Raw genomic sequence first — 20,839 nt, 5'->3', positions numbered from 1 at the left:
AAAATCATTGGCGTCGGGCAGACTCACTCAGATGATTGATCAGACCAAAAGCTACAAAGGTGATGAAATGTATTGCTCTGGAAGATCAGCTGTTCTCTGTTGTGGAGAATGTCGTGTTTTAATGGCTGCTCAAACACCTCGAGCCACGTTACACCAAACCCAATCACTGTTTTTTTTCCAACTTAGCCCTTCTGAAGCTACACAACATGGTAGCGACTCACATTCACAGCTCACTGATGATGAGTGACCTCTGTTAGGCTTACCACAGACATTTGGACATCTGATGTGAGTCTTATGAGTTTTAGTTTCCACGGCCAGTGAAGAATTGTGCTATGTTGTCAAAATACCCTACCGTGGTGCATACTTAGAGGGAGCCCTGTACACAACGTTCTTGGTAAGGTATTTTGATAGCTTAAATCAATTTATGAAAAAAATACTATATTCAGATTCTTGTTTGAATTTTCCTGTTCCACCTTAAATGGTGCAGCAGTTACAGTCTGGAGCCTAAGGCTTCAGCACGTAACTGCTGCACCATTTAAGATGGATTGGGAAAATTTGAAAAGAATAATTAGGATATTTTGATAGCCTAAATCAGCTTATCAGGTGGTAATTAGTAATATTAAGCTGCGCAATGCAGCAAGAACAGTGTGTGTTTACATCAGGCAATTTCGCATGCCCAAAATATGAATACATGTACATGTAAAATATTGGATGTCAGCACTGGCACAGAATTCTCATACTATTGTATCCCTAATGTAAATTATATGTAAATTAGACAATCTAAATATAGAATCGCAAACAGAATCATCATTATAAATCAAAACCATTATGCAGACTTTGATTGGTTCAGAAACAAAACTGGACAGGGTGTCATATTGCTTCAGTTCTCTCAACAAAGATCCTTCATGCGCATCCTAATGAAGTCAGTAAAGGTCAGGCTCATGGCCTTGAACGTCCCCAGATGGTCACATTTCACCCAGTTGTACAATGATGGAAATATACAGTTCAAATTCCTGTATCATCACCATGTATGGTAGGAAAAATTTGGAGATGGCTATAAATTCTTTATTTCATGTTACAGTGCCCTTCTCGACGAACAATCATTCCCCAAGCATCACAAAAAAAAACATCACAAATCCATAAAGTCTCTGAAAAGCGTAATAGAAAATTTATGCATGAGTTGTAGTCTGGCATGTATGTGACTTTCTGCTGCATAGAACGGAATGCATATTCCATACTGAGGAGAGGACGCCACTATGTCACCCAGACAGCTTAATGTCTTGCAGTCCTTCATACTCCTGTAACTCAATCACAAAACTGTTCAGTTCTGCCCACCAGAGAAAAAAAACTGTGCTGCAGTATTTGGGGTCAAATGTCTTTCATTACAGAAAACACTCCATGCATACATCATACAGAGAACAGAAGATTAAAAGGAAAGACAAAGTGGCCCTTTCAGCATTAACTGGCTAACAAAAAAAGAAGTTAAGAAGAAAAAGAGGGATGTAAGAAGCCAAGCACACCGCCTTGTGTTTGTCAAAACTTCCATTGTTGGAACAGAAACATTAGCTTATATACACTAAACTAGAAAGTAAACAACTTACTTAAATTATTGAATGTGGAGCTTTTCAATTGTTTTTACCATATTATAAATATTATTAATTAAATTCTTTTTCATTCTATGTTCAAGAATAAAAACAGCATAAAACAACAAAATTTGGACTTCCCCTCTAAAAACAGTAATTCCTGTCATTGAAATCTGGGCTGGAAACATTCTCTACAGACTTTTACTCCTGGAATGTGTTTGGGTTAGACTTATTACTGCCCATTTCCACCACTGCTCTCAAGGCACTTGTGTGTCGTCATAGTACTGGAATGTCTAAAACTCTTCCCACGCTCTGAACAGTAATACGGCTTCTCTCCTGTGTGAATGCGCTGGTGTTGTTGGAGAGTATTCTGATGATTAAAAGTCTTCCCACACTCTGAGCAGTGATACGGTTTCTCTCCTCTATGAATGCGCTGGTATTCTTTGAGAGTATTCTGTTGACTAAACTCTTCCCACACTCTGAGCAGAGATACTGTTTCTCTCCTGTATGAACGCGCTTGTGTTGTTGGAGAGAGCTCTGTCGATTAAAACTCGTCCCACATTCTGAACAGTTATACAGCTTCTCTCCTGTGTGAATGCGGTGGTGTCTATGGAGCGAACTCTGTTGATTAAAACTCTTCCTACACTCTGAACACTGATATGGTTTAACATTTGAGTGAATGAGCTGCTGTTTTTGGAGATTACTCTGTAAAGTGAAACTCTTCCCACACTCTGAGCAATGGTATGGTTTAATTCCTGTGTGAATGCGCTGGTGTTGTTGCAGAGAAGTCTGTTGATTAAAACTCTTTCCACACTCCAGGCAGTAGTGAGTTCTCTCCTTGCCCCGTTTCTGTGTTTTTCTGGGAGAAGTGTTTTTGTGGAGGGTACCAGATGAAGTTTGCTGAGTACCAGAACATCTTCCGGATGCCATATTCTCACATTTAACCCGTTTTAGCAGCTTAACATTCCTCTTGGTGGAATGTCCTAACATGGAAGCACATTTAAGCTGGGTAGGGAAGTGCAGGAGAAGACTTGAAACAGGACATTGTTTATTTCTGGAAGAAGAAAAGAGAAAATATAAATTCAATGTGCAATGCAACAAAAGTAGTCTGATTCAAATCAGGAATGCTCTAATTACATCAACCGGCAAAAAGTGTAAACAACGAATAACATTTCATCTGATGTGGAAAAGCCAATCAACTAATCACTCAAACTTTTCAAACAGACATATAGACCACTGAAGTCACATTGTCATGCCAATATTAGAAACTCTGGGGCTAAGCTTTATTTTTCCATGGCAAAAATGACTGGGATTATTCAAAAACCACCCCCATCACATTCTCTCATTAACAAAATGATTCCAAACTCAAAACATGAGTTCAGAAAGTCTTAAAGCTTTTTTTGAACTCATTAGGCCTCAATGCCAGTCAGGTATAGACAATTCCAGAGCATAATTAATTATATGATCCTTCAAATCTCTTAGGGCCCATGTGTCAAACACAAGGCCCGTGGGCCAGATCAGGCCCTCAACACAATCCTCTCCGGGATTGCAAAAGTATTTTTTATTTTCTATTAATATTAGCCTGCTCCACAATGTGCTGCACTACAGTCCCCAGCATGCACTGCAATGTAATGTGTGCTCCGACTCTCCTTCCCCAACAATAATCTATGGGACAGTGGTTACACCTCAATTCTAAACAATTGTACACAATTCTACTCAATTCCACACCAAATAGCACCAAACACACTAGCTGCATTTCAACCAATGTATACACCTAACGTTAGCTCAGCAGCTCAGAAATTTAGCCCAAGTCTTAATGAACTTGCAGCAGGTGTGTAGTTCAAGCTCCTGGGGACATTTAAATTTTGAATATTTCAAGTATTCATGTAATATTTCAAGGTCCACTACAAGCGCCTATATTTTACTGGTTAAGTTTTTGCATAGTTTGAATCAACAATGGCCAGTTGGGGTTATAGCACACCACTAATAAAAATGAAATGAAAACATTTTTTTCTCTGGCCCACAGATTTGCAGAGATTTTCTAATATGACCATTTTACTTGTTGAGTTTGGCACCCATCTTAGGATGCTTACACTTCACAGACATGGGCTCATCTAAACAGCTGACTGAGGATCTGGAATTAAAAATGAACAAGGACGATTATAGAACCTTACATCTGGAAGACCAAGAAATATCTCTGAAAAAACTTTTTGCAGACACAAAAAGTGAAACACCAAGGCTTGACTTTTCTTAATGTCTTTACTGAAGAAAAGTTTATTGTAAAACTGAAAATGTGACCAGAAATTTGTACATACATTACTCTTAATACATGTTTAAACGTTCACCCCAAAACTTATTACAGTGTTACAAAATATTGAATACAGCTTCATGTTAACATAAAAGTACAATTAAACAACATAAACAATTCAATTACTTACAGCCAAATAGTTTCCAAGGCTTAGTGTGACAAGAAAAGATGGAGGCTTTCTACTTTGCCAGAATGACAGGGCATTTTTCTACTTCCTGTTCTACTAAATTAAATGCTTGTACACCAAATAGCAGGTGTCAGTATACAGACAGATTTCAAAGTAAAATCTCTATTTACACAATAACTATTTAAATTTAACTATGAACAATAACAGTCCTTCATCATTCTCCCTCTGATGGAGTAGTGATACCATGGAATGTCCTATATGAAAACTGAGTCTTTTAGAGGGTCTTAGAAGAATTGAGTGGTCATGTGATTAGTCTCTGCCTGCTCTCCAGGCTCCTGATGGACATCTATGATATATCTACAAATGCACAAGACAGGATTCAATTGGTGATACCTTCATCAACAATTATTGCCTGATTTGCATCAGTTGAAAGACTGGCACAGGTAATGTTCTTGTTGTGACAGACAGCTTGTGTCTTATTAGTGCTTTGAAACATTTTCTCATCTTAGGGGTTCTCAGGAAGAAGAATAACTGTTTCTGACACTAGCCTTAAAAAATGTTTTCACTGTCCCTTGTTTGACAACCCTCACTTCTACTGTCTGTACTTTTGAGTTTTGACCTGGAAATGAATTGACAATGAGCCCCACAGGCCATTTGTTCCTGTGCACCAGGGTATCTATCAACAAGACATCTCCAGCCTTTACATTGCGATGCTCCTCTGGCCATTTCCTGTGACATTGTAAAGAACAGGGATATTCTCCTCTCCATCTCTTCCAAAAGGCATCTGCAAGACTTAAGACTTGCTTTCACTGCTTTTAATGAAGACTAGATGTATCAAAGTCACCAGAGGGTGCTGACAATGGACTCATTTTCTGAGTCAGAAGCAGTGCTGGAGTAAGGACTGTAGGCATGTCTGGATCTGTTGAAACTGAAAGCAATGGTCTCAGTCATGATTTCCATGACCTTAACCATAAGGGTTCTCAAAAATTCATGGGTGAGACAAGTAAGTCATGACTTAAACAGTATGTCATCCAAGATGCCCCTGGCCACACCAATCAGTCTTTCCTATGGACCATCTATGTGTGAGGATCACAGCATATTAAATAACCATGTGCATCCGTTTTCTTGTGGATAATTGTGCAGGTATGTGTCACTGGTGTCAATATTCAGCTCCCTACAGGCTCTTGCAAAGTTCTTTGTCAGAAGGAATTTTGCAGGTTCTCAACGCATTTATGAAGCTGGATGTGGATATGGATTCAATCAGGTCTAAATGAACAGCATGCGTGTAAAAATGACTGCTAACCATTTACTTTCTGTGCTGTCCCTTAAGCTTATGACAAATCACGAATGACAGCAGAAACAAGGCTTTTACCTCCAATGATCCAAAGTTCTGCTGCTCAGATTGTTCCTTCTGTATTCTGTATTCTTCTTTGAAGACTTTCTTCTGTACAAATCAAATTATGATGTGTGTGGCTTTAGCCAACTCAAGAATACTGCACTGCTACCCCTTATGACTTGCATTGCTTGGACCTTGGTACAACGTAGCAACATGAATGAGCCTGGCTATGATACGATTGAGAGTTTTCCATGTTTAAAAGCATATGGAAGCAATGAAAGCCCTAGTATGTTTCTGAGCATGCTGTTGTTAAGGTTGTAACATAAGGATGAATCTCTGTATCTGCGTCTGGGTCTACAAAAGTAATAGGTACTAATCTCATATAATTCCTCTATATTGATCTGTGGCAAGAAGGATGGGCCTGAGAACCAACATGTATGCTGAAGTAAGGTTCGTTGTGTTGGCCTGATGGCAAGATCTGCGGGATTGTTGACAGTAGAGATGTAAAAATCAATGATCTGGATGTGCAGATTTTCTTAAACACACTGTTAGACATATACACATAAAACCATTTGGTAGTGTTGTGTATGTAATCCAGCACTGTCCTGCTGTCTGTACTTCACAGCATCCCATTCAATATCCTTCTCATCTTTGAAGAATTCGTACAGCTCAACAGCCAATACTGCTGCAAATACTTCCAGCTGTGGAACTGTGCGTTCCGGTTTCGGCACCAGTTTGAATTTTCCCATTATGAAACCAACATGACACTGCCCTTCAAGATGAAAAGCTCTCAGGTATGCCACCACTTATATTGTTGTGGAAACATCTGAAAAGATGCACAGCACTCTTCTACATGTTAACAACAAGGACAGTGGCATATAATATCTTTTAATCTCAAAAAGCTCAAGAACCTCCAGCGATTTCTTCCACAGATTCCACTCTCTTTCTTTCTTCAGGAAGGGGAACATCCAGTTCTTGCTGTTCAGATGAGAGCTCTCTGACAATTGCTTTACCCTAGATTGTTAGGGTTGTCACTAATCCTAGAGGGGTCATAAACTCTGCTCATTGTAGATACGATGCCTCTCCGTGTGAATGGCTTTTGATAACAGGAAAGTGTGAAATTGTCTGTTTCTAGTTTCCAACACTTCCCCAAGCTTTGGTGAATTGGAAAAGCATCTGACCCAAGATTCAGATTCTCAAAGTTCTTTGCTTTGTCGTCTGCTGGGAAAGCTTGCATTACTTGTTCACTGTTGGAAGCCACTTTGTGTGGGTACAGGTTTTATTCATCAAGTATTTGTTTGGTTCTGTTCAAGATATTAGTAGCCTCTTTAGGTGTAGCTGGGGATGTAAGACCATTATCTACATAAAACTGTCTCTCCACCAAATGTTTTGCATCTGTACGACGTTCTCTCTCACTTTCCTGAGCGGCTCTTCCCATGCAGATGGCCATGACAGGTGATGGGCCATTACCAAATACATGTTCTTTCTTTCTGTAGCCCATCACATTCCTGTTTATGTCGATGATCTCTACCTTATATTCCTGTTGTATATATTGATGTTTTTTCTTTCACTACAAAACACTAGAGCATCTGTTGCGCATCTACAGTGAATGCAAAATGTTCTCTCCTAAAACACAGGAGCCCCAGCAGAGTGTTGTTGAAATCCAGCCCACTAAGCAACACACTGTTCAAATACAGTCCTTTTCCTATTCTGCACTCAAGATCAAAGACAATTCTTATATGATGTGACTTTTGGGAATAGTACACCAAATGCTGACAGGTACCAGGATTCTTTTCCTTCATCCAGAGGTGGTGCTGGTTCAGCATGGTCATTGTCCAGCAAACTTTACATGAACTCTATGAAGTGTCTTTATGTCAGGCTTCTTGTCTAACATTTAGAGAAGAGGCGCTTCATTGCCTGATGCCTTTTACTGGGTAAGCAATATCTTGGAGAATGAAATGGTAGGGGTGCTACCCAGCTGTTCCCATTACCTTGATAAACCTCATTTTCCATAATACTAAAGAACTGTTTATCTTGTCATCTTTTGACCATTCAAATAGCGAACACCCTAGTCAATCTGTACTTACAGCAAAGGTTGGCTCTTCTGTGTAGGCTCAGGGAAGTGAATCCTTATGGCGTGTAAAGCAGTCTTCAGCCACAAGGACTGGGAATTTCCGATCTTTCATCTTTTCATTTCACACTCAAACACTGTAGGGAGGGGAATCTGGAGTTTTCCACTTAGGGATTTAATTATGAAGTTAATAGCTCTTCTGATGCCTTTGTTGTCCCTGAACAGGTTTTCAGTGTTTAAAGCCTAGTGTTTGTCTTTATGTGAAACATGTTGAAAAATTCAGTCTTTACAAGTGATCTGTTGCTCTGTTCATTGAGCACTGTGTACATCTTGACTACTTGTTCTTTTACTACCTTCTGCATATTATCTTACGCTTTGTGAGATTGTGTGCATCCACCTTACCACATTTTTTTGTACTTTTTGCAGTCACTGGAGGAGATGTACCTTCACTTAGCTCCCCCCAATTCTGTTTCTGAGCTGCAGCAATTTCTGTGGTTGAAGGATGAGGGCCTGGATAAGGCCATGTGTTTTTCACTGTTACATTCAAAACACTTGACTGGATTTTTGCAGTCTTTGGTGACATGCTGAGTTGAGCCAAAACATCTGTAGCAGATTTTATTATCCTAGAAGAAGGTTTTGCACTCCTCTAAAGGCCTGTATCTATAGCTTTTACACTTTTTGAGGGAATACGATTTACTCTAGTGTTGTAATCCAGCACTACTCTGTGTGTCTCCAGCTGTTTGTCTCAGAGTGAATGAAGAACAGTGAGTGTTAAAGAGTCGGACAGCTTCCTACCTTCAACAGTTCAGCTCTTGTTTCTGTTCCTCCAACAACACTGTATGAGCGCGGAGGCGTGGACTGCTGACCACAACCCGATCTTCTGCTTCTCCACTTTAGTGTAGTTGGATAAAGTTATAGCTACAGAATCAGCGCCACCACCCGGCCAGAAGTGGCTTCACACTGGAACCACGTGATGATGGAAACAGTCGGAACGGTCGTTATTTTAAATCCCACCCGTAATTGGTCAAGCCCCTCCTCTATGGCTCTGATTAGGTATCAGCAGAGTGAAGAAATCAGAGAGGATCTTTGATTTCATGTAGAATTGAAATTCAAATTAGAAACACTTTAAATTACAATGTGCAGAAAAATAAGACAACCAGCAATTGATGCACATTGTATATGGTATCCTCTAAAACAAAACAAACAAGCAAACAAACAAAAAAAGAAAAATGATGTTCCTTTAACATCACTCACAAAACATTTTACGAACGATACATTTTATTTTAAATTTTAATTGCATAAATGAGAAAAAATCTGATCTGAGGAACTCCACTTTAATAGTTTATACATTCTTTCTATGTGTTAGTGAGTTGGTTATTCATTCTCAATAAACATTTGAGTTCTGAAAATAAGATTTGATCGGTTTAAAATGGATTAGCCAACACAGATGCAGTTTCATTCAAACTTGGCTGAGTAATGTGAGCTGCTGTACCAGAATATTTGGTTGATAGTGTTTTTTGTTGAGTCTAACAAATGTAAGGCAGTTTGTTTCTGATTTATTTGGCATGTTAGTTCCAAAGATGTCAAACACATGTATTTAAGATCAAGACTTTGTGATTCTTGGCTTATCCCATGTGCTTCTGTTCCTCCCTGTGCTAATGTTATCAAGTCAGCTCCTTCATTTTCAAACAAACTGTGGTGAAGAATCCTTTATGTGCATGACTATCTGCTCCATTGTCAGTTTGAACACATAAAGCAGATCTAATCAACCATTCACTTCTAAAACAATGTGCAAAAAGAGGTCATGCCATATTTAATGTGTAGCTTTAATTAATGTAGAAATAATGACTGATATGATGACATTATCCAAGATGGGTATAATTCTATGTACAAATGTGGTGAGAATCATCTACATGACCCCCAAGATAATATTCTGTAGAGTGATGAGTCAAAGGTGGAACATTTTAGAAGACATGGGTCCTGCTACATGATGTTACATAAACATCATCCTAATTGTCAAACATGGTGATGGTAGTCTGGAGCTGCTTTGCTTCTGCAGGACCTGACTGTCTATCAGAAAATCCTGAAGGAGAAAGTCCACCTGCCAGTTTGTGATGTAAAGCTCAAGTATAGCTGGATTATGCAGCAGAACAATGATCCAAAGCACACAAGCAAGTCCACTACTGAATGGCTCAAAAGAAACAGAATTAAGGTTTTGGGGTGTCCATGTCAAAGTCCTGAGTTGAATCTCATTGAGATGCTGTGGCAAGACCTTAAACAGGCAGTTCATGCTTAAAAACCCTGCAATGTAGCCAAATTATGCCCCGCCCCCCCCGCAATGTGAAACACTCATTGTACGTTATCGTAAATGTTTGGGTGCAGTTTTTACTTCCAAGTGGCAAATACTTTTTCATGTGGGTGATGTACGTTTTGAATAAACCTTATTCTTCCATAAATAGGATGATCTTTCAAAAGCTGCATTTTGTGTTTACTCATGTTGTCTTTACTTTATATTAAAATTGTTCGGATTATCATTATTACGAGTGACAATTTAGCAAAAATAGAATAATTCAAGTGAAGGGCAAATACTTTTTCACAGCAAAATGCATATTTACTTATATACATTCATCTGTCTAGCTCCTTTCACATTTGCCCTTTGATGTTGAATGTTTTATTTTTTTGTTTTTCTTTTTAATATTTCTTATCATCTATGTACTTGTGAGGTATGTTCAATATGTAACGTGTGCTCTCATCAAGACAAATTGCTTCTATGTGTAACAGTGAAATAAAGTGATTCTGATTCCCAGGTACATAACGTTATGGAAAAAAAGAAGTCTGCATCTTTTAAGATAAATAGCATGGCAGAATCTTTTAAACAGCTGTATTGCCAGGCCACAGGAAACTAACAAGCCCTGGATTTGCTTGTTTTCATAAGCTAAAGCAGAGTGAAACCAATCGAATGTTAGAGAGATTTACCATAGCATGACTAATATAATAATTCTAAAGTATGAAAAACACCTGTTCATAATCTCGGATACAATATAGCTGAAAAACTAAAAAAGAACACAGTGAATTTCAAAAGAAAATAATTTAATAGGATTGTGACGATGCTCCGCCGAACCCCATGAGGAGACACGAAGTCACCGGGTAGATTGTGACTGAATGGGTGTTGGAATGCAGTTGCAGACTGAAGATGTGACGACTCTGGATGATTGTTGGCAATCAGTGAGATTTATTTACATGGTGGAAACACACAAAAGAAAAACTGTACAAACAAAGTAAGTGGTGGGTAAAATGTTGACCTGACTCGATCAGTCCAAGTAAGGAGTCTTAGGCCGCAAGGCCATAGTACTATATTCTCTCCAGCTTGGCTCTTACTCCCTTCCCCTCAGTCTCTTCACAGTCTGAGGTGAGTACACCTCTCCCCTACTACACCTTTCCCCTACCTGTTATAGGGTTAGCCCCACCCCTGCATCACCTGAGCTAAACCATTCCACTCTGCAGGGGTGTTGCTGTCCTATAAGAGTGGATTAAAAACAAGGATAGATAAAACCATAATCTCACATCACCAGGCCTTAATGTATGACATTACCGGCAAGATGTTTCACATGGTGTGCACATTTACTAGTCTCTCTCACTCTGTCTTCTGTAACCTAGGTAGAGACATCACCCCTCTCATGAGCTAGCCGTGGGCCCTCCGGCACACTCATAAGTGAGCTCCGTCTGCTCTGCCTCCCTTTGCTGCTGGTGTTAGGAAACAGACAACAGGTGAGTATTACTGGTAGGTGTTCAGGTAAGTATTACTCTCACACACACACACACACACACACACACACACACATATAGTCTCTGGTGATGGGCAACACGTTTGCCTCATCACACACCCCCCCCGTTATCAATGTCGCCACTCATTGTGACGAGAGAGGAAGTCCGCGGTGGTGTTTTGCGCCCCCTTCCGGTACCACACCTGAAATTTAAAGGGTTGCAGTGAAAAATACCACCTTGTTATCCTAGCATTAGTGTCTTTCATCTTTGCCATCCACTGCAAAGACCTGTGGTCAGTTTCTAGAACGAATTCAGTCCCCAAAAGGTAATATTTAAGAGAGTCTAATGCCCATTTTACAGCCAAAGGCTCCTTCTCTACAGTGGAGTAATTCCGCTCCCTTGGAAACAACTTCCGACTGATATAGAGAATTAGCTTAAGCTCACTCTCATGCTCCTGCAGCAATACTGCTCCCAGTCCACAACCTGACGCATCCGTCTGCACCACGAACGGTCTGTCAAAGTCTGGGCTGTGTAAAACCGGTTCTGTGCATAAGCAGTCTTTCAAGTCCTAGAATGCTGCTTCACACTCTTCAGTCCATTTTACCTTTTGCGGCATGTCTTTCTTCACTAGGTCCGTTAAAACTGCTGCTCTTTTGGAGAAGTTTGGAATAAAACGACGGTACCAACCGACCAGTCCTAAGAAGGATCACACCCTTCGTTTTGTGTTTGGCGCTGGACTATTCCTTACCGCCTCCACCTTGTCGACCTGTGGGCGGATGACTCCTCCCCCGAGTACGTAGCCTAGGTAGGAAACCATACCTCTTGCCAGGTGACACTTGGCTGGATTTGCAGTCAGTCCTGCCTTGCTGATTTGTTGTAGTACCTCGCTGACATGACGCACGTGCTCCTCCCAAGTCTCACTATAGATGACTACGTCATCTATGTAAGCTGCAGCAAACTCTTCTGTACCCTTCAGTACACCGTCCATCAGCCTTTGGAATGTTGCTGCGGCTCCATGCAACCCGAAAGGCATTACCGAAAAATGGTATAGTCCTGAAGGTACACGAAAAAGCTGTAAGTTCTTTAGCCTCTGGGCTCAAAGGAACTTGCCAATAACCTTTGCAAAGGTCTAGTGTTGACAAGAACTTTGCTTTGCCCAGTCTTTCAATCAGCTCGTCCGCTCTCGGCATTGGATATGGATCAAAAGCTGATACCGAGTTCAATTTTGAGAAATCAACACAGAATCTTAGTCCACCATCCTTTTTCGGGACCAGGACCACTGGGCTGCACCATTCGCTGGTTGAAGGCTCTATCACCCCCATCTGAAGCATAGTCTCTACCTCCCTCTTCAGATCTGGGATCAGACGCGCTGGTACTCAACAGTTGGTTTGCCGAATTGGCTCACTTTTCAGCAGTCTGATGTTGTGCTGGGTGTCATCTGTCCTACCGGGGTCTGCTCTGAAGAGTCCTGGAGGAATGGCTCTCTCCAGTTCCTCACGCTGTGTGTTGTTGAGGTGAGACAAATCAGGTGCTGAGCTGCTTTCACTGGATGTTGGGAAGTACTGCTCTCTGTTTTCTTCCTCGTCCTGAACAGCTCGAACTCATAGTTGCTCTGAACTGTTGTGGTCTGCCTCTTTCCATGCCTTCAGCATGTTGATGTGGAATGTCTGTGTCTTTTTTCTCCTGTCGGGGAGAGATAACTCATAGGTCATCCGATTGACCCTTCTGAGCACCTCATAAGGCCCGTGCCACTTTGCTAAAAGACTAGTATCGGATGTTGGCAGCAGGACCAGAGCTTTCTCACCAGGCTTGAGCTCTCTGTTCTTTGCTGTGCGGTCATACCAAGTCTTTTGCCGATGCTGTGCCTTCTCCATGTTGTCCCTCACAAGCTCTGTGATCTTTGACATTTTTTCTCTCATTTTGAGGACATGTGAGAGAACATTCAGTCTTTGCGCTGTGTCCTTGCCTTCCCAGGCCTCTTTCAGGACGTCTAACGGTCCTCTCACCTCTCTACCATAGAGAAGCTAGAATGGTGAAAATCCTGTTGACGCTTGTGGCACCTCCCGGTATGCAAACAGGACATATGGGAGCCATGTGTCCCAATCTGCTCCAACCTCAGAGACAAAACGGCGTAGCATGGACTTCAGGGTCTGGATGAAGCGTTCAGTTAGCCCGTCAGTCTGAGGGTGGTATGGTGTGGTTCTGATACCCCTAACCCCCAGTAGTTTAAAAACATCAGTGAGCTGCCTGGACGTAAAATTAGACCCCTGATCCGCTAAAATCTCTTTTGGGATTCCTACCCGTGAGATGAGTTGGATTAAGGCGTTGACAATCTGCCTTGTCTTCACCTTTCTCAATGCAAACGCCTCTGGGTACCTTGTTGCATAATCACATATTACTAGGATATAGCGGTTACCCCCACGACTTCTTGGAAGAGGTCCTGCTATGTCCATGGCAATACGCGAAAATGGAACATCTACAATGGACAAGTTAATCATGGGAACTTTGCCTGCACTTTTCAAAGGGGCTGTAAGTTGGCATTCAGGACATGCTTTATAATATTCTACCACATCTTGATATTGACGCGGCCAGTAAAACCTAGTGACTATCCTGCTTAGTGTTTTGATTGTCCCCATATGACCTGCCCAAGGCTCTGAGTGTGCAAGTTTAAGTACTTGCTGCCTTAAGTTTTTGGGTACTACTAACTGTTCGAACTCGCCCTTGATTCTGTATAAAATATTGTCTTTTAAAATGAACTGTTTGTCACATTCAGCTGTGGCTTCAGTACATTTTAAAAACAAAGATTTCAGCGTAGGGTCTTCTGCTTGCTGTTTGGCTATGTCAGATATTAACCCTTCTACATCTAGTTCTAGAGGCTTTACGCATTCCTCTATGGGTGTACCTCTGACCTCTTCCTGCCTTCTGACAGCTTTAGATTTACACTTTTTAGTAATATTACAGAATGGGAGTTCCTTCATTAATGCTGCACTTTCTTGCCCTGTATTTTTAGTCTGTGCACGGGTCATTACCATTGCTTCCGCTTTACTTTGCTTTTGAATTAAAAGATCTACTAGCACTGGTACGTCTCTGCCAAGGATTACAGCATAAGGGGCGTTTTCCAAAATACCCACATTCAGTAAGTATGTTTGACCGTTAACCTCAATGTTAACCTCAGCTGTTGGGTAAATCTGCTCTCCCCCGTGTATGCATTTAACTCTGAGCTCTCCTGTGTATTTTAACTGCGTCTCTGGGAGACAGTCAGCTAGCACTAGCGTTTGACTTGCACCAGTGTCTAGTAGCGCTCTGCGCTTTTTGCCCCCTACTTTGACAGTTAAAATCACATCTTTACTGAACTCTTTTGGTTTAAAACTCTCGTTCCTTGCAGGTGTATAACACAGCTGGTTGGTACTGCTCTGAAGCTTAGGGCATAGGTTAGCTTTGTGACCCACTTGATTACAGTTAAAACATCTGATAGTTTTATCTGGGCTACGTTTAATGTTGCAAGTTCTGGCTTTATTTTTATCTGAGCTTTGTCGGTAGCCCTGAGTGGATGATCTAAAAACCTGGGGTTTAGAACCACTACGATAACCATCCCCAAACTTACCGGGTTCACAGCTGTACCGTGGCGTGCTCAGATCTCCCAGCCGGAACTTTCCTTCAGCTTGTCTGGCTGCGATGTACGCTTCTGTGAGTGTGACTGCTTGATCCGTTGATGTTGGGCTGCGTTCGATGATCCAGCTGCGGAGCTCAGGGTTCACCATCTTGAGGTACTATTCCATGATGGAGTCGCCAATCTGCTCTTTGGTTTTCTCACGTGGCGTCATCCATTTCTCATACAGTCCCTTCAATCTGGTGTACAGTTCCCTGGGTGTGTCATCTGCTCTCACAGCACAGTCTCTGAAACGCTGCCTATACGTCTCTGTTAATTTCATACTTTCTTAGCACTGCGTTCTTTACTTTTTCATAGTCACATGCGTCTTCAGCGTCCATTGCAACATAAGCTGCTCTTGCTTTGCCTTCTAGCAAAGGAATCAGGTGAAGTGCCCAGCTCTCTACAGGCCACTGTACAGCTTGTGCTAAACGTTCGAATGTAGTCAGAAAGTGTTCAATGTCATCAGTCTCTTTCAAAGTAGACATTCTAGGAGCTTGCCATACCATTTGCGCTGTAGATCGCTCCTCCTGCCACTGTCTTTGGCTCGCCGCTGCCGTTTGTGAAGTCCTTAAAATCCGTGCTTGAGGTTGCGCAATCTGCTCCTCGCTCCCCGCGCTGTCCAAACTCGCCGCGAGCTGGCTTTTCTGGACTTCTCCTTGCAAAAGTCCGAACTGATGCTGAAGCGACCGCCATCTTTGCTCTTGTCTTGCCATTTCGCGACGTATGAGCTCGTCTTTACCCCTCTGCTCGGCGATGAAGCCCTGGGAGTAACTCGCAGACTTGCTCAATGCTCGCTGTTGTACTGCCGGCGGTGGATTCAGCTGACGCCGTCGGCTGCTGCCGTTGCTCACTCGCGCTCTCATTCTGCTCCTCCGTATGAGAGTTCGTTGCCGCTTTCCTAGGAGGCATTTCTCTCCACATCTGCCTCGTAGCTACACCCAAAAGTCCTTTTATACAGTTTTCTGAGTCCTTTCTCTCACCGTTCGCGATCTACATGGACGCCGCCATGTCTGTTTTCCCGCCTCACTCCTTCAGTGTCGCCTTTTCTCTGTTGCCGGGCTCACTACTGCCACCACAGTGTGAATCGCTGCAGCCGCTATGATGTGATGAGCGTCGTGGGAACCAGACTCCGCTGCTATCTTAATGACGATCATCGAGGGAACCAGATACCGCTGCCACCATAATGTGACGATGCTCCGCCGAACCCCATGAGGAGACACGAAGTCACCGGGTAGATTGTGACTGAATGGGTGTTGGAATGCAGTTGCAGACTGAAGATGTGACGACTCTGGATGATTGTTGGCAATCAGTGAGATTTATTTACATGGTGGAAACACACAAAAGAAAAACTGTACAAACAAAGTAAGTGGTGGGTAAAATGTTGACCTGACTCGATCAGTCCAGGTAAGGAGTCTTAGGCCGCAAGGCCATAGTACTATATTCTCTCCAGCTTGGCTCTTACTCCCTTCCCCCTTAGTCTCTTCACAGTCTGAGGTGAGTATCGTCAAGCCCCCTACTACACCTTTCCCCTACCTCTTATAGGGTTAGCCCCACCCCTGCATCACCTGAGCTAAACCATTCCACTCTGCAGGGGTGTTGCTGTCCTATAAGAGTGGATTAAAAAAAAGGGTAGATAAAATCATAATCTCACATCACCAGGCCTTAATGTATGACATTACCGGCAAGATGTGCACATTTACTAGTCTATCTCACTCTGTCTTCTGTAACCTAGGTAGAGACATCACCCCTCTCATGAGCTAGCCGTGGGCCGTCCGGCACACTCATAAGTGAGCTCTGTCTGCTCTGCCTCCCTTTGCTGCTGGTGTTAGGAAACAGACAACAGGTGAGTATTACTGGTAGGTGTTCAGGTAAGTATTACACACACACACACACACACACACACACATACATATAGTCTCTGGTGATGGGCAACACGTTTGCCTCATCACAAGGATTTTTTCAGGTTTACAGGAACACGCAAAAAAGAAATATTATTTAAAGACTAAAAAATAGAGAAAAATGAAGAAACACAAAAACACACATAACCTCACATACAAAGGCTTAACAAAAGAAAGAAGCTTAAAGAAAGAAAGAAGCAGGCTAAACTAAGAGGGAGCAGTTATACCTTTCTGCAAATTATATGTAAATTAGGGAAACTACAAACAGAATTCCACACACATATTGATTCATCACTACAAATCAAAACTATTGTTATGCAGACTTGGATTAGTTTAGGAACATAACACTGAGTCATTGGTGAGGTTCAGTCAAACAAAGATGTGTCCTTCATACACATCCTAAAAAATGTCAGCAAGAGTCGCTCTCAGGGTAGCCCAACGCCCTAAACGTCCTTTCACCCAGTTCTACAATGATGGGGATACCTTGTTCCAACTCCTATACCATCAACCACCAAACAAAAGTCTCTGAAAATAATAATGGTTACTGAATGTGTAACTTCTCAATTGTTTTCAACATATATTACAAAGGAAACTAATTCTGGGGAGAATGTAATGTACCACACATTCTCACTGTGTCTAGAAGCTGTAGGTTTGACTTGGTGTTGAGCACAGAAAAGCATATATTTATGCTCAATTTTAGAAACAGCTTAAACAATTGTCGGTTTTCCCCTAAAAACAGTTTGAAATCTGGGCTGGAAGCACCATTCCCTGGAGACTTTCACTCCCAGAATGTTAAGATCCTCCGCTGCTCTTAGCACACTTGTGTGTGGTCACAGCCCTTGAATGCCTGAAACTTTTCCCACACTCTGAGCAGTGAAACGGCTTCTCTCCTGTGTGAATGCGCTGGTGTTGGTGGAGAGTACTTTGTTGAGTAAAACACTTCCCACACTCTGAACAGTGATATGGTTTTTCTCCTCTATGAATGCGCTGATGTTGTTGAAGATTACTCTGTCGATTAAAACTCTTATCACACTCTGAGCAGTGATACTGTTTTTCTCCTGTGTGAATAAGCTGGTGTTGTTGGAGATGAATCTGTTGAGTAAAACTCTTCCCACACTCTAAACAGTGATACGGCTTCTCTCCTCTATGAATGAGCTGGTGTCGTTGGAAAGAATTCTGGTGAATAAAACTTTTCCCACACTCTGAGCAGTGATATGGCTTTTCTCCTGTGTGAATGCGCTGGTGTTTTTGGAGAGCACTCTGTTGATTAAAATTCTTCCCACATTCTGAGCAGTAATATGGTTTCTCTCCTGTGTGAATGCGCTGGTGTTGTTGGAGAGAAGTCTGGCGATTAAAACTCTTACCACACTCTGAGCAGTGATACAGCTTCTCTCCTGTGTGAATGAGTTGGTGTCGATGAAGAGAACTCTGTTGATTAAAACTTTTCCCACACTCTAAACAGTAATATGGCTTCTCCCCTGTGTGAATACGTTGGTGTTGTTGGAGATTACTCTGTTGATTAAAACATTTCCCACACTCTGAGCAGTGATACGGCTTCTCTCCTGTGTGAATCCGCTGGTGTGTTTTGAGAGTACTCTGTAGAGTAAAACTTTTCCCACATTCTGAACACTTATATGGCTTCCCTCCTGTGTGAATGCACTGGTGTATTCTGAGAGCACTCTGTTGAGTAGAACTCTTCCCACACTCCAGGCAACAGTAAGTTCTCTTGTTGCTGGGCTTCTGTGTTTGTCTGTAAGATGTGTTCATGTGGAGGGTACCAGATGGTGTTTGCTGAGTACTGGAAAGCCTTCTGGATACCATTTTCTTATCCTCTTGGTGGAATGTCCTGATGTGTTTATGGAAACACATTTAAGCTGGAGAAGGCTTGTAACAAAACATCATTTATTTCTAGAAAAAGACAAAAGGAAATTTAAACTCAATGTGCATTGCAACAAAAGTAACCTGATCCAACTTATGAATGTTTCACTTGCATCAACTTGCATCAAAAGATAAAGAAAAGAGTAAAATTCTATCTGATGTGGAAAAGTCAATCACCTAATTACTCAAACTCTTCAAACAGACATATAAACTACTAAAGTCATGTTGTCCTGCTGATATTGGAAACTCCAGGGCAAAGTTGCAGAGTCACTGTGTGGTTGTTAAGTGGTCGCTATGGTATAAGTCTTGGTTGCTAAGGTCTTGCTTGAAGGTTGCCATAGTGCATGGGCTGTTTACTGAGTGGTTTTTAGGGGATAGTTGAAAATGAATGGGAGTCTATGGAAAGAACAAGGGATGAGAAAACTGCACATAGAGAAGTAAGGGGTCAGTATGGCTGTGGATTAGAGCTTGGGAATCTGCCTGGAGTGATTGGGAACATCCGAACTAGACATGCGAACTAGACACACCACACCCACCTCTAAACAGACCTCAAACACCCACCAGAGACACTCCTACCAGCTCTTAATCTAGCAGCCATTGACCAGCAACCCTCACCCAGATATTCACAGCTCTCAGGAAACACTTTATGTTGTCTCACCACATCTGTACAAATAACTGTACGTTTACACACATCTTGGATAATATCAGCATATCAGTCAGTATTTCTCCATTTATTACAGCTCCATTTCCAATATGCCATGACTTGGTTGATGAGAACAGTTTTCCTGATAACGAGTGCGTGTACGTTCACACGAATAACACGATCAGTAATCGAGTCGGGCTGATAACATAAGTACACAAAAGAAGAGAAGAAAAATAAAATAAAAGCCAAAAATCACAAAGCTTGTTCCAGAAGACATGCCTTTGGAACTAACTAGGCAAAGCTGTCTCGATAGCAAAACATTTTAATTCACTGGATAAGATCATTATTAATAAAAGTTTGCCAATTAACCTGTTTATAGTGTAAATCATAAACAAGTCAGAAAAAAAAACTACCAAATATTCTGGCCCAACAGCTCACATTAACATTACTCAGCTCTGTTTGGATGAAGCTGCTTCTGTGTTTAATCTATTTTATAACCCATCAAATCTTATCTTCAGACTCAAACGTGTCTCCAGCTGTTTGTCTCAGAGTGAATGAAGAACAGTGAGTGTTAAAGTGTCGGACAGCTTCCTACCTTCAACAGTTCAGCTCTTGTTTCTGTTTCCATCAACACTGTCTGAGCGCGGAGGCGTGGACTGCTGACCACAACATAGTCGTCTGCTTCTCCGCTTTAGTGCAGTTGGAGAAAGTAATAGTTACAGAAACAGCGCCACCACCTGGCCTGAAGTGGCTTCACACTGAAACCACGCGATCACGGAAACGGTCGTTACTTTAAATCCCACCCGTATTCAGAGAAGGCCCGCCTCAAGCGCTCTGATTGGGTAGCATCTAATCTCACCAAAAGAATTCCAACATGAAAATACAGTAGTTTAATGGTTCTAATATGGATTGAGAAGAGAACTCTTCTCGAATGAAATAGGAGGGAATATTAACACTACTCCACTGTCCAACAGCGTTGGGTTTGATCACGGGCAGCTGTAGATATTAATGCTTTTATATATAAATTATTACAAATGTTTATTTAAAAACGCTTTACTATTCAGAACTACATAAAATCTTGTGAAATTTGACTATTATCTAAATATAACATTTAATAAAAAGTTAAAGATCTCTCTTTGTATGTCAATACTGCGTAATAGAAGTTAAATGAGCACAACTAATGAACTGTTTATGATCTACAATATGTTTCTAAGCTCTCCTGTCTCACTTCTTGCCTCATTTCCTCCTATAATAGAACTGTTCTCATTTCATGTCTGAGCCTCTTGTGTCTCCCTCCTTTTTTTCTGATGTGTATCTTAAAAACACATATTGATATTATAATCCCCTTTGAACTCGTAGAACACTTTGATTTTTATGAATTTATGAAACCGCTGAGAGCTGAGAGCTGATCAGGGAGCGTCTACAATTTACAATCACCAAAGTCCAAACACGACTCTCCAATATGAGGGGACTCAATAAGAGATTTTTTACAGACTGATATTTTGACTTTGGCAAGATCATTTTACACTGATTACTTGTTTCTCTGTGTTTTAGTCTAAGTGCTTTTAGTCTCAGTGT

The 20,839-nt window shown here is 41.5% G+C and overlaps 1 protein-coding gene and 1 pseudogene across 1 annotated transcript; both read right to left on the bottom strand.

Annotated features, from left to right (window-relative positions):
- Window positions 1-1,815: 1,815 nt before the first annotated feature.
- LOC118827698 lies at window positions 1,816-15,852 on the bottom strand (annotated as a pseudogene).
- A 674-nt stretch (window positions 15,853-16,526) lies between these two features.
- LOC118827524 (zinc finger protein 501-like) lies at window positions 16,527-19,938 on the bottom strand. Its single transcript, XM_036598912.1, has 2 exons — window positions 19,857-19,938; window positions 16,527-18,648 (listed from the first exon to the last, which is right to left on the bottom strand). The coding sequence occupies exon 2, from the start codon at window positions 18,607-18,609 to the stop codon at window positions 17,533-17,535; it is 1,077 nt and encodes a 358-aa protein (XP_036454805.1). The 5' UTR covers window positions 18,610-18,648; window positions 19,857-19,938; the 3' UTR covers window positions 16,527-17,532.
- Between the last annotated feature and the right edge of the window lie 901 nt (window positions 19,939-20,839).

Source organism: Colossoma macropomum, unplaced genomic scaffold (genome assembly GCF_904425465.1).
Source record: "Colossoma macropomum unplaced genomic scaffold, Colossoma_macropomum, whole genome shotgun sequence".
In the NCBI taxonomy this organism is placed as follows: domain Eukaryota; kingdom Metazoa; phylum Chordata; class Actinopteri; order Characiformes; family Serrasalmidae; genus Colossoma; species Colossoma macropomum.
This window is presented reverse-complemented; position numbering and strand designations above follow the sequence as displayed.